This window comes from Empidonax traillii, unplaced genomic scaffold (genome assembly GCF_003031625.1).
Source record: "Empidonax traillii isolate 1590-97213 ecotype Southwest subspecies unplaced genomic scaffold, ASM303162v1 scaffold911:size244615, whole genome shotgun sequence".
Taxonomy (NCBI): Eukaryota; Metazoa; Chordata; class Aves; order Passeriformes; family Tyrannidae; genus Empidonax; species Empidonax traillii.
Window position 1 is genome coordinate 180685 of NW_020956104.1, and position 15722 is coordinate 196406.

Genomic DNA, 15722 nt, shown 5'->3' on the forward strand with positions numbered 1-15722 from the left:
CAAGCTCTTCTAATGATATGTTCACTCTGGGAATGCTGCCTAGTTTGTCCCACAGGCCTAGAAATGTCTTGGTGTTCATGTTGTGAGCCTGTGCCTGCTACTCCTCAGTCCCATAGCAGCAAGAAATCTTGATATCATCCCATGCTCCTGTGGGCCTCATTCACCTGAGCATGTGCTGCTGTCCCTGTGACAAACCCTGTGTGCTGCTTCAGGATGGCAAAGGGCAGACCCAGCAGCTTGGATCCCTGCCCATGGTGCAGAGCCCAAAAGAGCCAATTCCCTGTCTCTCCTCTGCTTGCTGCCCTCAGGTCATACAGCTGCCTGCCCATGGTTCATGAGAAGCCCTGCGTGTACGTGTGGAGCTACTGGGAGGATCACGCCTGGAGGCTCTGCATTTCCAACTGGATTGTCAAGCTGGCAGAGCGCCTGGTAGCGTGTCCAGGGTGTCTGTCTGGGGCACGCTCCTTCCTGCTGTGTTTTCCCTGTTGCTCTGTGAGGTGTTTGCCATCCTCGCTGCCCACACAAGTCCACGTTCCTCGCAGGGCTCGGTCCCACCTACCCTTTGGTGGGGTGGGGCACTCGGGCTCGTGCTGTGCGACTGCCTGGCGGTGGCTCCTGGAGGGCTGAGCGATGTGATGTGATGCCTGTGGGTCAAAAAGTTGCTGTGCTGCCAGTCCTGAGCTGTGTGAGCACTGGGGAGATGCTTCTGCAAGCAGACTCTCAGCCCCAGGCTGTCATCAGGGGAATGCAGGACCTTTATCCAGGACCTCACCTTTCCTTTTGGGCTCAGAAATGTGAAAGCAGAGAGTGCCCAGTGACTGTGTGTCAGTGGCTGCTGGAGGACTGAGACACAAGGTGTTTTAACAACCAGTGTTTGGGTCATCCTTAGGCTCTGGAGGGTCCCTGGCAGCACAGAGCTGGCCTGCAGCACTCGTGAATCCCAGCCCTGCAAAAGGCACAAGCCATTTGTGGCAAATGCATCCTTGCAGGGTTTCACTCTGACCCCTCAGCGAGGTGCAAGCTCCCTGAACATTGTGATTTCCCCACAGGAGCAGGGGCTGGATGACGTGGAGAAGCTCTTGAGAAGGCCAAAGGCTAGAGCAGAAGAGCGGCTCAGAGAGGTGCTGGAGGAATTTGTAGCTGGATGCAGGTTGGCATGTCCCTGATTTCCTGGGGTTTCTTGTTTTCAGGTTAGGAGGTCATATCTGCCTGGGCTGGGTGTGGCCTTCTCTCTCATCCTTTTGAGGTAGATGAGCAGAAGGGAATGAGGATGACTTGGGAAAAGGACCCTTCAGTCCCCAGTCCTGTCCTGGCAATCACAGGGGTCACAGACAGCAGGCTGGATGTTCCTGGGCTCCTTCCTAAATGTGTGGGACATTTCCTTCACTCTTTTTCATCACACAGTCAAAGGACCAGTGTTTCAATGCCTGTGACTGTCCCGTGGAGGCCAATATGATCAGTCCACAGTGGAACAGGAGAGAGGGAACCTCAGGTGCTGAGAATCCCCAGGGCACCTTGTGAATCAACAAGCTTGCAGAAGAGAGGGCATTACAGAAAAGGGGGTTTGTGGTGCCCCGGGATTGGTACCAGGATTTGGAGGCTGTGCCCCTGTTGTGAGCTGTGCTCAGCCTGCTGGGTGCAGGGGATGCAGAACCTGTGCTCCTTTTCTCATTGCAGGCAATATTCACTGGGTGCAGAGAGAAAAACCATGGCACACCCAAACAACCTGGACAGATGTCGCATGAAGTACCTGATGCGCAACATCGTAAGCTGTGGGGCTGGGTGGGGGGCACTGGGAGCCTCCACAGCCCCTGCTCTGGGGGATGCTTCTGGAGGACCAGCAGGAATTGATGCTAAGAAGGAAACCTGGGGCTAAGACTCGTGGTATCAGCCATAGGCTTTTCCTGCAGCATCTCCCAGCCTTGGCTCAGAGCAGTACAACTTCTGGCACAGGGGACAGAGGCAGGGAATGGCCATGGCTGCCCCCAGTTTTATGCAGATGCTGTGCCCTGATGCCTTCCTTCGTCTCCTGTGGGGCACACGTGGCTTGAGTCCATCCATGTGGCTGCCCAGTAGGTTGCTGGAGGCCTTTAGGTGTGTGATATTCCCACAGGCAGCTCTGGGGGGACTCACTGAGACCCACTGCCCACTGGCTGGGTACCTATCTAGCGGGTCTACATCAGCCATCCATCTGCCCTCCCTCAGAAGGGACAACACCTGGGCACTTACATCCTGCAGTCAAGGCCAGCTGGCTGAATGAGAGTGCAGTGACATACCCTGCAGCACAGCAGAGCAGAGCACAGCTGTCCCCATCAGACTACATTACCAAAATGCAATGACAGCAGCAAGAAGTAAAATTTAGGCATGTCTGGATCCCAGCTACCTTCCCTCTGCCTCCCTGCACGAGCTCACCTGAGCTTTACTGAGACAAGCTGGAAAAGAGAGAACCAGCCCAAGAGATGAGTTTAGTGGCCTTGTCAGTCCGTATTGGATCTGCACCCTGAATTCCTTCTGGATTTCATTATTAGTTTTGGTTCATACCAAAATCTTTCCTCAGATGTGTACATTATCTCAGAGGTGTACCAGTGGAGGAGAAAGCCCAGCCCTGCGTTCCAGAATACATCTTTGTATTCCGATACTTCTGTGGCCCCAAGCTGCTCCTTGGGCAAAGTCTCCGCCAGGCCCTATCTGGAGCCTTAGACCACCAGCTTCTGAAATGTTTACTCCTCAGACATCTTTCTGTCCCAAATGATTTTAAAGCTCGTGGACTTCTGTTACTGGCTGGTATTGGCAGAGCTGATGAGTTACTGGAGTCTTGGCACCCGTCCCTCCCTGGCCCGAGAGGGGTTCATGGAGGTTGCTCTCAGCAGGGAGCCAGTGAGCCGGGGTGGAGGGGAGGGCAGGCTGGGTGTGATCAGCACACAGATGGGGTGGCAGGGGGCACTTGGTGACTGCTGTGCTTCCTGTTCAGATCCTGAGTGCCAAGCAGGGGCTCCGTGCGAGGCGGCGGCTGAGTCGGGACAACGTCAGGGACAAGGTCAAGGAGACGAGGAGGGTCCTGGCCAAGCTGCGCGTCATGGCTAAGGAGGTACCGCTGCTCCTGGGCACGGCCTTGCTGGGGGGGAGAGGGTACAGCAGGGACAGGGTGCTGGGCTGGCTGCCAGGGCTCTCACCAGCCACAACTGAGGCTTCTCCTCTGCTGTCTCTCCTTACTGTGTAAAATCCCAAGTTCCAGCTGCTGGAAGTTCCCACGTTTCCTGTAACAGCTCCAGTGAGGGATGAGGTGGGGGCAGCTTTGCAGGGCCATTGGTGGCAGACCAGGGGTCCAGGCAGCTCAGTGGTGGGCCAGCTCCAGGCCTCCTCTGCCCCACCATGCCTGCAGCAGACAGTCTGCTTGAGAAAACAGCCTTTCCTGTGCTGCCTGCACCCCCACCAGAGACTGCCCCTGGACACTGTCTCTAAAATCAAACTTGCTTTGGAACAAGATCTCTCATCCATAGCAGAGACTCTCCACATTCACTTTCACTGTCTCCATTATAAGTAACTGATAAAAATCAGTGTGTTGTGTAGTGTAGTGTAGAGTCAACCAGAATGCCATATTCTCTGGCATTAGGTGGAGAGACACTTTAACAGTTTGGAGAAGTCTTTCACCAAGTGAAGTCAAATAATTTTCACACCTTTAGCTGTGTGAGGGTTGAGTGATGGTGTTTGCCTCCCCATGTGACTGTTTCTGTGGTGGAGCCCAGCTGTCCTGGGGATGGCTGAACCTGCCTGCCCATGGGAAATGGGGAGTGAATTCTTCGGTTTGCTTTGCTTGCGTGTGCAGCTTTTGCTTTCCCCATTAAACTGTTCTCATCTCAACCCATGAGTTTTCCCTCTTTTTCCTCTCCAATCCTCTTTCCCACCCCACTGAGGGAGTGGCTGTGTGGGGCTGAGTTGCCAGCTGGGGTTGAACCAGCACAGCTGCTGACCAGTATTGCAGGGCTGACTTTGAGAAGCACATGGCCAGCGTTTGGCCCTTCCTTTGCTCCTGGGTCTCCAAAGCACCATGCAGCCCCTCCATAAGGAGAAGGAGCTTTCACTGTGTCAGTGGAGGGAGGACAAGGCATGTGCTGTCCCTGTGCTGTTCCATTCCTCCCTTTGTTTCCTGCAGCCCCAGTGCACTCTCCCCGACGTACTCATCTGGATGCTCAGCAACAACAGGCGTGTGGCATATGCCAGAATCCCTGCACAAAACATCCTCTACTCAGTAGTTGAAGAGGAGAAAGGCAAGGACTGTGCAAAGATCCAGACTGTCTTTATGAAGGTAAACAACATGCTCTCGCTTGCTTTAATGCTTTTCTCCCTCCTTGCCTGAAATCATGGAGTTTACAAGGGAACACAGCCCTTGCTCCACCACTGCTCTTGCCTCTGTGGTGCTGTGTCTCCTGTGCTCTTTGGTTGGTCCCTGGCTGATGGTGATCCTCTCGGTCTGAGGCGTGAACCCTGATAAACCTCTGCACTTTCAGGTCCCCGGCTTACACACCGGTGAGATTTTTGCCAAACTGGAGGTCTACATGTGGCTTGGCGTAACCAAGTACGCCAAAAACTGTTTGGCAGAGCTGCCTGAGGAGTTCAGGCACCTTTCTGAGAGCAGAGAGGAGATAGGCCAGCTGCCAGCACACAGCCCTCCCAGCCGGCTCAGCAGGGACGGTGAGTGCCGATGCCAGTGCTCCTCGGCTTAGCTATGAGCAGGACAGCAGGGGGGTGAGAGGTCCTGCCCACAGGCTGCAGTGTCTGGGGTGGTACATCGCCCTTCCCCGAGGCCACAGGCTGAGGATTAGGGCCTGATCTCTCATCTCAGTGTCATCCCCAGGTGCGATGGGACAGGTAGGTCCTGTTTGCTCTCGTGAGGATGTGTCTGCACGCTCCCAGCCGGAGCAGCAGGCAGGATGGCTGCTCATGGGCACTGAATGTGCTGCCAAGCTGATGATGGGCATGAGGTCTGCCCTTCTGCTGGGGCCTGAGAGTGCTCCCCTCCAGCAGAACGCTGCACATTTCACACATCATGTCCTTCCCAGAGGTGTCTGAGGAGCCCACTGAACTTGTCTTTCTTGGTTGAACCTATAGAGATGTACCAGCCTGAGTGCCCCTGGAAGTGGCACCCATTCCCATACCCCACAGAATGTACCTGTTCCTACTTGGCTGGCCCTCTCCTTCTTGCATTTTTTTGGCCTCGCACAGGACTGGACTGGGGACCTCTTTTCTGTTCTCTTTCCAGATTTCAGCTATTTCCAGCTCCGAGCCCATCTGTATCAGGCTCGAGGGATCCTTCCTGCAGATGACAATGGCCTTTCAGATCCATTTGCAAGAGTGGTGTTTTCAACTCATTGCCAGACCACCAGGGTGAGACCACTTAAAATCTTACCTCTGGGAACTCTTGGGAACTTGGGGAGAGAAAAACGACCACACATTCACTGATATGTTGAAGGCCAGTGCTGTGGCAGTGTGGTTGTGTTCAGGGAACAACTGAGAACTACTGAGAGTGGTCTCAGAAGTGGATTGGCATGTGCTTATTCCACACTTTTACCCCCTCCCCTCCTGCCAGCCACCAGCTGCACGTGGCTGTGTGGGAGAGGGGTCAGCCCCCGGTTCCTCACTCTACTCACACAGTGCCTGTGGTTTGTTTCCACTGGCTGTGGAACACTCAGGCCTCCTTTCTCTGTCTACAGATGCTGGAGGAGACACTGAGCCCCATGTGGAATGAGCTACTTCTGTTTGACCAGCTCATTATCGATGGGAAAAAAGAAGAGTTAAAAACAGAGACCCCCATAGTTATAATTAACCTTTTCAGCCACAATAAATTTGTAAGTATGGCCATGCTGCCTTCCTCCTGTTGTTTCCAGAACAGGGAAGGCAGGGGAGCTCTGTGTGAGTGCTGCCACATCTCTGTTTGGTTTCCATGACTCAATCTGGTCATAGGTCCTGGGGACTGTGGCTGAGGTCGAGACTTTCTGGCTCAGAGATGCCCTGAACCAGGGCCTGACAAGTGCTCATTGGATCCAGGATGTCTCCTTTTTGGAGAAGCACTGTGCCTCTCCCAGTTTTTCCCCACTTCCTTGGCAGGTTCACACTGCAGAGGACTCTTAGGCTGGGGGAAGTGAGGTATCTCTTAGAGCTAATCCTTCCCCTCTGTCAGCAGGTGACATCGATCATCACTCCTCAGTCCTCCCTTTTCTCTCTTAATCAGTGCCTTAAAGTCACACTCCTCCCCTGGGCCTCTTTGTTATCCTAAGGCTAATGACAGAACTCCCACCAGATTCTGCTGTGCAGCTCAGCAGCTTTCCTGGCTGCATTCCCGGGTCCCAGTGCCAGACAGATACTGTCACCCTGGGGTGAGTCCAGAGGAGGCCACCAAGCTGCTTGGGGCTGGAGCACAGGACAGAGCGAGGAGAGCTGAGTGTGTTCAGCCTGCAGAGGATGAGCAAAGCCCGTCCTCTGGTGCATTGTCCCAGGTTGTTCACCCAGTTGTGCACGGAGATGGACTGGGAGCTAAGAGGAGCTGCTGCAGGCATGCCATATCTGCTCCTAGCTCTGGATGGAGCGGAGAAAATCAAAGCAGAGGATGGCAGGAGTAGCAGAGTGCTCTTGTGCTGCTCCAGACTGGCTGGAATTAGTGGTGGTTTTTGAGGTAACACAGGAATGCTTTGACCTGCTCCCCTCTTTCCCGCAGGGCTCCCCCGAGTTCCTTGGCCAGGCCTTTGCTGTTCCCCAGGTGAAGCTGGTGGATGAGCCGTACACCAAACCTGCCCTGCAGTTCTTTGATTTCTACAGAGGCACCAAAGCAGCAGGAGAGCTCATTGCCACCTTTGAGCTCATCGAGCTGGATTACAGTGGCTATTTGGAGGTAACGGTCCTCTAGGAAACTGCACGTGGTTGCCAGCTCCCTGAGGAGAGCTGTGTGGGTAAGGAGCCACTTGCATGGGGCCCACCAGAGGATTCCAAGCTGAAATTCCAAGTTTGAGGCCCCACCTGGCTTTCAACTGAAGGGAGGCTGCAGGGACAGCCTGTGATAACAGATCGAGAGGGAGAGGGAGAGGGGGCATGGCATGGCATGGCATGGATTAGAAATGACTTTCACCACCTGGTGTGTCCTGGGTCCACCTGTTCAGCCATCAGTGTCTGAGGATGTGGAGCCCAAGGAGCCCGAGTACCTGGGAGACCCCCGTGCCGGCCGGTTCATCATCCCTGAGGGTGTCCGCCCGGTGCTGAAGGAGTTCCGCATCGAGGTGAGCTGCTTTCTGCTGCACTGGCCCCCCCCAAGGGCTGGGCAGAGGGCAGGGCCTGGGGAGGCAGTCTGGTTTAGACCTCCAGCGTGCCAGTGAGGCCTGAGCAGGTGGTAGAAGTGGAGTGCTTGGCGTGAGGGAGGAGCTGTGTCAGCAGCCGGGCAGGCAGAGCTGCCGTGCTGAGCTGGGCTGGGCAGCCGTGCCCGTCCTGGGGCTGTGCCCTGCAGGGGTGATGGCAGCCCGGGCAGCGTGCAGGGGGAACGGCTGTGCCAGGCCTGGCACGTCTCGAGCAGCCCAGCAACTTCACGCTGTGCTTCAGATCCTGTTCTGGGGCCTGAGGGACCTGAAGAGGGTGAACCTGTTCGAGGTGGTGGAGCCCCAGGTGATCATTGAATGTGCTGGCAAGAAGGTGGAGTCAGAGGTGATCGTGACCTACAAAGAGAACCCCAACTTCACTGAGCTGGTCAAATACATGGATGTGGTGAGTGGGAAGGGGTGCACCATGGCCACCCTGCACCCATGCACTGCCCCTCTGCACGGGCCAAGGTAGCAGGAGCAGAGCTACCTCTGGGATTTTGCTCTTCTGTGGCCACATGATTCAACTGCAGATGAAAACCCTTGTGAAATTGCCCACCAAGAGCTGCCTCAGCCATGGCCTGGTTTTTGGGCAGAGCTGCAAGGTGCTGTCAGGCCTGTCCCTGTGTTGATACACACGGCTGCCACAGGTTGACAGCCCGACACAGGTCAGTCATCCTTGCTGCTGGGAACCTCACGCATGGTTCTTCTGCAGGAGCTCCCAGAGCAGGTGTACCTGCACCCTCCTCTCAGCATCTTCGTGGTGGAGAAGCGAGCCTTTGGGCGCACTGTGCTGGTGGGGAGCCACGTTGTGTCTGATGTGATGAAGTTCTCTCCCAGAGAGCTGGAGGAGGAACCAGAGGATGTGCCCAGGGGTAAGGTGCTTGGAGAGGTTCTCGTGGAGACAACAGGCGGGTTTTGCTACTGACATAACCATTCCCCCCCACCTTCCACTAGCCCAGGTTGCTCCAAGGCCCATCCAACCCGGCCTTAAACACTTCCAGGGATGGGGCAGCCACAGCTTCTCTGGGCACCCTGTGCCAGGACCTCACCAGCAGGGCCTCACAAGGGAAAATTTACCCAGTGAGACCTCCATCTTTAGGGAGCTGGTCCACTGGGACCAAGGATTGAAAGGTTTTCAGTTCTCTCACATTGTCAGCTCAAGTTCTGTTCGTTGGGTAATGGTTTTGCTCGGTAGCCCTGTGGTAGCAACAGCCAGAGCTCCTGATCTGGAAGCATGAAAGGAAAGAAGCAAAGGATTGATCCAGCTGTGGCCCTTTCTGCATAGGGAAGGTATAGCTCATAGTTCTGAATTCCTGGGAGTCAGCAACAAGCCCGTTGGTGATGGTGGCCAGTCTCAGTACTGTACTTGGATTTCGAATTGTCTTTTTGCAGTATCTGCTATGAAAAGCTTTCAAATCAATCACAACATAGTGTGTTAACAGGGAGGGTTTTCCTGTGGCCAAAAAGTAGGGAGCAGTGGGCAGAAATAAATGCCTGGAAACAAGAAGCTCTTTCTTTTCCTCTCAGCTCGGAAAGTCTCATCCCACCGTCCTCCCTCTCAGACTGTGGTAAACATTGGAACTGCAGGTAGTGACCCAGGTGCCAGCACTCACCCCCTTAGTCTGGCAAAGGTGAGTGATGTGTTGGGCCCAACAAATTCTGAAGTTTGGAAAGCCAAACTGAAGGTTACAAAGGAGAAAGGAAGTTCAGGAGTTCGGAGTTGGGTTTCGACCACCAGGTATTGCTCTGGGGCCAAGCACTCCTCGCTCCTGCCTGCTCATTGGCACTGCCACGTGCTGTGGCTCTGCCACAGGATGGTGAAGGAGACCTGCCCTGAGCCTTGAGAGATGCTGCTTTTGTAGCAAGGCACAAACCTGGGGCCACAGGGAGCTTTGCACCTCCTGTGCTCTGCCTGAAAGCTGATCCCAGGGCGTGGAGAAGGGTGCTTGGGTGTCCTGGGTGGTCATTTCCTCCATCTGAACCCTTTTCTCCATTCTTTAAAGGCTCCTTTGAGGAAAATTCGTATTCATAAGTTTATGAAGAAGGAAGAGGAATATGAAGAGGAAAAACCAGAAGCGGAAGAACTGGATTGGTGGTCCAAGTACTACGCATCCCTGAAGGAGCTCTATAACCAGGTAGTATTTTGTGACAGCTGCCAACAGGGGGGGAAAGAGGAATGAGGAAGATGTTTTCAATGATGCTGAGTGTCACTGGAGCTCTCCTGGCATGCAGGAGTCTGCAGGGAGATGTGGGCTCTTGTGTGTCAAGCATACCTAGGGTAGCCAGGTAACAATCATCTACAAGGGGGGCTGATTTCAGCAGGAAGTGGATATTGAAACTTCCCTGAGGCTGAGGGCCCAAGTGGTGTGAGAATGAGACAGCTTTAGTTGAAAATGTGACAATGCTGAGTTTAACAGGGGCATTCATGCTGCTTACTCTGTTCTGGTTATGTTCCAGTATGTGTTATGGTAGCAGGTCTGCTCCAGATTTCCTTCCTTGCCCTGTGGCCCTCAAATCCCAATCAAAGGAAGCCAGCAGCAGGATCTGGGGAGAAGAAAAAAGGATTAAGGCCCTCATTAGATACTGTCCTGCAATGATGTTACTGCTGAATGATCTCAGGCCAGGCATTACTGACTCTGCTGGCAGGAAAGTGTTGGTGTTGTCAGTCGCCTTGGAAGGAGAAGCCTTTGCTGTCAGGGCTCTGGTGTAACTGCTTGCGTGTTTTTCAGACATACAGCGATGAAGAAGATGCTGAGAATGATGACCTGAATGATGCAGGTGAGTCCTCTAGCACCACCCAGCTCTTCTGTGGGAAGAACCAGGAACTTTCACTACCCCAGAGGGTGCTGGGCTTGTGGAAACGGCATCTGAGTAGACAACAGCCTTGCAACATTCAGCAACAACAACACAAAAGTGAGCAGAGAGGCTGGAGACCTTGGCAAGGGCTAACAAAAGCTATTTCAAGGGAAAACACCAAACTTTCCTCAAAAAAGTTTGGGAAATTGTCAGAAAAGTCCTGGAAAATAGTGGAGCCGTATAAAATTGTGTTAAAGCAAGTGCCTTCCAGAGTGAGCAGAAACCTGCAGAAAAATCAGCTGCAGGGATCAGGGGATTGTCAGGAAGCAGTGAGGGGATGGAGAGAGGATGGGGGACAGGCAAAACTTTCTAGGAGCTGGGCATCACCCTGTGCACATGGGACACTCACCCAGGGTACAGGATTCACTACGAGGTAGCAGAAGGGAAAGTGAGACAATAAGTACAGAAGCGAGGTAAATCCTATTTAGGGAGAGGGCTGGAGGGTACCTGCGTGCCACTAGTGCTCAAGGGATCTGGAGCCTTGAGAAATGGGACAAGAACACACTCACTCTGCCCTTGGTTTGGTGGTGCCTCTGAGAAGGGTCTAGCCACAGTCTCTTCAGGCTCAGCTGCCTGTGCCCAGAATGGCAGTGGTGCTTCAGGGAGCCACCCAAACCAGCAGCCCAGCAGGTAAGCACCCATCCAAGGAGGAGGGTGAGCTCTGCTCACCTGACAGTACCTGTGGGCTGGTCCAGCCACCTGCCTCCGTTTGGTTTCTGCCCTCTCCCTTCTGAACAGCAGCCACTCAGGCAGGCAGTTTTTGTCCCTGCTGCCATCCAAGCCATGCACTGCTGGGAAAGCTGAGCTGCTGCAGGGACACCTGTTCCAAACAGCAGCAGCTCCAGTTGCCCTGGCATGGGTCAAAACCCTTGGGTGAAAGCAGAAGCTCTGCCTGGAGTGATTTCATGTACAGACACTTGAAATTCTGCGCAAAATCAGAGCATTTCCTAATCTCTTGGTGCCATTTCCAGATGGAGGGAATTTAAATGCATCCTGCATTGACATGGAAGCAGAGGACGAGGCAGTGGTTGAAGATGAACCTGCTCAGCCCAAGAGGAAGCTCATTGCCACCCTTCAGGTGATAATCGGGGTGACCTCATCTCTTTCAACCCTGGCTCTTTGTCCATGTCCTCCTCACCTTCCTGCAGTGGAATTTACCTGCACTGTGTTTGGTGGGCTTTGAAACACGTAGTAAGACCTTGGAGTCAAGCTGGGATGTGTGTGCACATCCAGTGTTGGCCCCAGGGGGATGCAGGAAAACCGTAACACCCTGCTCTGAGTAATGCAGGGGTAAGGGAGGACCAGGTGAAACAACTGAAGCAGGGAAAGGATGGTCTTTTGGACCTTCCTTCCCTTTAAGGTGGCAGGAAAAGGCTCAGCATTTCTTTCTACTTGTTTCAGATCTACAAGTCTGAGCTGGAAAATGAGTTTGGTAATTTCGAAGACTGGTTGTGTATTTTCCCCCTTCACCGTGGCAAAGCAAATGAAGATGAAGATGGAAATGAGGATGAACATTTTGTGGGCAAGTACAAGGTACTGCATCATTTGGATGACATTTGTGCTGCTTGGGGAAGAAAATCCTTAGGATATTTTGTATTTTAGAGCAAGCCAGCACCAGCAAAGCCTTGGAGAGTGCGTGGGTGTGCAGGATGACGTGAGGCTGTGCTGTGGCATGACCAGGGAACTGTTGGTGCCTGTTGAAGCAATTGTGTACTGTGGTCCTGTGTTAGTTGACAAATCCATCTGATTTAGATTATTTAGCTGTTGCAAAGAGAAAGCATGAAGCAAAAAAGGACTCATTCTGGTTGGGGCCTCTGGGTATATTTAGTATGCACATAATTAGTGAGCTTCACTGGTTTTAAAATTAGCAAAACTTACCTAAAAGAGGCATCATCCTCCCAGCCAGGAGCTCTTGAGGACTCTCAAATATCAGCTTCAAAAGTTGATTTGAGAAGGTCCCTAGAACACCTTTGGTGTTCCCTGTCTTTGGCAGCCCAAAGTGGCTGGAGATGCTCAGATCTGGCACTGGCAGTGGTCTGACAGACTGCAACCTAAACTACAAGCAGGGATTGCCTGGGCCACGTGGACATACAGGGCCTTTGGGAAGGACTGTCCCCATGGGCACAGGGTGTTTGTGGTCTGCATGGCTCTGATTTTCTACTTGGCAGGTGAAGCTGGTCCTGGTGGCTCCAATGCCATCTGAGAGATTCCCCTTTGTATGTGGCTGTCACTTGAACTGTCTTTTCTGCAGGGCTCCTTTTATGTCTACCCCAGCAAGGAAGCTGGCCCAGAGCCCAAGGTCTCCCGTGGAGTTCCAAGGAACAGACCCATCAAGGTTCTTGTAAGAGTTTACATCGTTAAGGTAAGGCTCTGGTGGGGGTGGTAGTAATGCTTGGAGGTCTCTCCCTTCCCTGGGGACATCCTGCCACTCTCTGCTGAGTCAATCTGAGCAGTGGCACTTGTGAGAAACGTGGCTTGAAGCCTCTGCCGGCCTGGCGGGAGTCACCTGCTCACGAGGAGTCTTCCACACTTTGTAGTTTCAGGAGGTGCTGAAAGCCCAGATGGGCATTTTTTGGCTGCTCTCCACAGCCCTGTGCAGCTCTACCTCTTCTGTCTTCCAGGCTACCAACCTGTCTCCAGCAGACCCCAATGGCAAGGCAGACCCCTACGTGGTGGTGACGGTGGGGCAGGAGCAGAAGGACACAAAGGAGCGATACATCCCAAAGCAGCTCAATCCTGTGTTTGGAGAGTACGCAGAAAGTTTTCATCTATCAGGTTCAATAGCAATAGTGCAAATCTGGGGCTTGGAATGTGGCCCAGGATGTGTGGTCTTCTCTTCCTTTCTGATGGAGAGTCTTGTGCTGTAATACAAAGGTCCTGGGCATGTCTCTTGCCTCCAGCTAACTCAGGAGCCATCATGTTTTGGGTTAGGAGGCCAGCTCGTTTTAAAAGCAGAAAGCCAAGCAAAACCAGAGCATTGGAGACATTTTTCCTTATCTCCAGGCCCTCTCTCTGAGGGCATACATTCCTGGAAAAGTAATTCCTTTATCTGAACATGCACACTGAAAACTGCACACACTAAACTTTGAGAGAAATAAACTCTGTCAGTTGACTTGTCAAATACAATCAGTAAATGTGTGGGGTGATCAAAGCAGAGCATGTGCTCCATTTCCACCCTCTTTGCTAATTGTACTTCTTTGCTTCTGTCCAGAGTTGTGGAGCTGACAGTCTCCTTTCCCATGGAATCAGAACTCACCGTGGCAATATTTGACCATGATTTAGTTGGATCTGATGATCTGATCGGGGAGACCAAGATTGACTTGGAGAATCGATTCTACAGCAAGCACAGGGCCAACTGTGGAGTGGCTGCTCAGTACGACACGTAGGTACCGCTGGGACACACTGGGGTACAAGACGCGTTGTCACCTGCCATGTGTGGGTAACACAGAGCTCCTCCTGTTCTGCAGGACAGAACATGCATCTGCAGCATCCTTTGAGCAGTTTACATGGATAATTTCATCTCTTTAGACTCCTACCTGCTACACTTCCTGGGATAGCTCCAATTCCTACTGCAGGCTAATACACTTCACATAAAATAGCAAAAAAAAAAGTTCTTTAATGCTTTCACATTGGTGTTCTGTGAGACAAGTGCTCACTTGACACTGACCTTCAGAAACTATGGCAGTTTCTCTGGCTGATTATGTGAGCACTGACATTCAGAACTTCTGGTCTCCTTTGGCCTCATTCCATGTGGATTCTCTCGTGTCTTTGGCCAGTGTTCCGTAAACAACTCTTCTCCTATTGTAATTGGAGGATTAGCTGTGGGCATGGAGTTGAGTCCCCAGCACAGCTAAAACCTCTTTCCCCCGTAAGAACTGCAGCTGGGGTTGCTCCTGTTGCTGCTCTGAAGGTAATGGTTCTGTGGGGTGCAAGTCCAGATTGTTGGGGGACAGAGTTGTTAAGATTTTCTTTCATCAAGCTTTTGTGTACCTGGGGTTTTCCCAGTGAAAATCTGAGCAGGGCTCCAGTGGAATAGCATATGCTGCAGGGAGGGCAGGTGTTTCACAGCCAAGAAAAAAAAGCCCTGTTGGGTTTAAGCCAAAGAAGTTCTTGATGTTCTTCCTTCCATGCAGGAATGGCTACAACGCGTGGCGAGATGCTTTCAAACCCACGCAGATCTTGGATAGTTTATGCAAGAAGAACTCGCTTCCTGCTCCGGAGTACCGATGGGAGGAGGTCAAAGTGGACAATAAAATATTCAAGGTCCCTCCAGAGGCTTTTCCTGAAGGTACAGAGGGCTTGGTGAACACTGGTGGCTCCCCTGAACAGCTGCCTGTGCTCAGCAGTGCACGTGCTTCTCTTCCCTGAGGTGTCCCCGCTGGCTCCCCCCACTCTGTGCCCTGCGTGGCCCAGCTTTTTGGGTCACCATGAGGACCATCCTTGGTGTTCAGTGCCCTGGTTTCAGTGGATGATGCTGTTGCACTGGGAGGAGATGTGATGCAGGCCCTTAGGTCCCAAAGTGGTCTCCCAGGCTGTGGGTGGGTCAAAGTAAACCCACGTGCATGGTGGTGTGATGGTCATGGGGGTTTGATGAAGCAGCTTGTTCTGGTGTCTGATACTGGCACAAAGCTGTACCTTTGTCTGCTTGTGATCACCATCAGCAAGATACTGAAGTCCTTTTTTTTTGGTTGTGGGTTGTTTGTTTGGTTTGGTTTTTATAGGGGGGATGTTTTTTCAGTCTCCTTTCCTCTTTTCAGCTGGCTTTGTCCAGGGATGCTCTCTGCTTCCAGTGACTGTGGGTGCTGTGGGTGGCTCCACACTGCTTCTCACTACTGGCAATCTCCACCCTGTGGGCAGCTCCTGCTTTGCTGTTTCTCTTTCCTTCCAACTGGCATTACAAACCCTGAACCAGGGCCACAGATGTCCAAGAACACACCAGCTTTTCACAGCCTCCATCAGCAGTGGTGCAGAACTTCCCTGAGCGCAGGCCCTGCTGTGCCAACACCTGTGCCATTGAATCCAGCCTGGAGAAGATGCTCAGCAGCTCTGGCCTGCTCGTGGATGGCTAGGTTCTGCGAGGCAGTGCTGTGTAGCCTGGAGATAGGATGATCCCTGGCCTGACCTGCCCAGAGAGGGGACACCTACATGTACAGCCAACTTCACCTCCTGCTCGTTTTTCCTCTCAGTTTTCCACTGGTCTCTGTGGCTTATGAGAAGAAGGGGAAAGAAATCCCACTCAGGAGAGAGCAAGGAGACTCCAAATGAGCCCTTTTCCCCTTTCTCAGGTCACTGAGTAGTTGGGGAGGGAGAAACAAGGTGCTCTGCTGGTGTTCCCTGAGAGCTGGCTCTGATTCCAGTGTGGCTGTAGCTGGTGCCCCATGAACCTCTCCGTGCTTGAGCACTGCTTGAAGGGTTGAGGTCTCAGACTGATCTCCAAAGGCAGATGCTCTTCATAAACCCAGGGGTGGGTGGCTGATTGTGCCCTCACCTGTTGGTTCCTGCTTTTCTCCCACAAGCAGGATT

At 52.9% G+C, this 15722-nt stretch overlaps 1 protein-coding gene across 1 annotated transcript in view; it reads left to right on the forward strand.

Annotated features, from left to right (window-relative positions):
- Positions 1 to 15722, forward strand: part of LOC114067407 (fer-1-like protein 4) — a 35624-nt gene that overhangs the window by 13084 nt on the left and 6818 nt on the right. Inside the window, exons 18-38 of the mRNA XM_027902805.1 lie at positions 309 to 429; positions 1050 to 1150; positions 1678 to 1765; positions 2972 to 3088; positions 4154 to 4306; positions 4509 to 4692; positions 5261 to 5385; positions 5712 to 5846; positions 6713 to 6886; positions 7152 to 7268; positions 7585 to 7746; positions 8056 to 8215; positions 8871 to 8974; positions 9347 to 9478; positions 10073 to 10121; positions 11171 to 11277; positions 11601 to 11732; positions 12451 to 12561; positions 12821 to 12948; positions 13411 to 13581; positions 14333 to 14487. Of these exons, the coding sequence (XP_027758606.1) occupies positions 309 to 429; positions 1050 to 1150; positions 1678 to 1765; positions 2972 to 3088; positions 4154 to 4306; positions 4509 to 4692; positions 5261 to 5385; positions 5712 to 5846; positions 6713 to 6886; positions 7152 to 7268; positions 7585 to 7746; positions 8056 to 8215; positions 8871 to 8974; positions 9347 to 9478; positions 10073 to 10121; positions 11171 to 11277; positions 11601 to 11732; positions 12451 to 12561; positions 12821 to 12948; positions 13411 to 13581; positions 14333 to 14487 (2726 nt within the window). The remainder of the gene's footprint in view (positions 1 to 308; positions 430 to 1049; positions 1151 to 1677; positions 1766 to 2971; positions 3089 to 4153; positions 4307 to 4508; positions 4693 to 5260; positions 5386 to 5711; positions 5847 to 6712; positions 6887 to 7151; positions 7269 to 7584; positions 7747 to 8055; positions 8216 to 8870; positions 8975 to 9346; positions 9479 to 10072; positions 10122 to 11170; positions 11278 to 11600; positions 11733 to 12450; positions 12562 to 12820; positions 12949 to 13410; positions 13582 to 14332; positions 14488 to 15722) is intronic.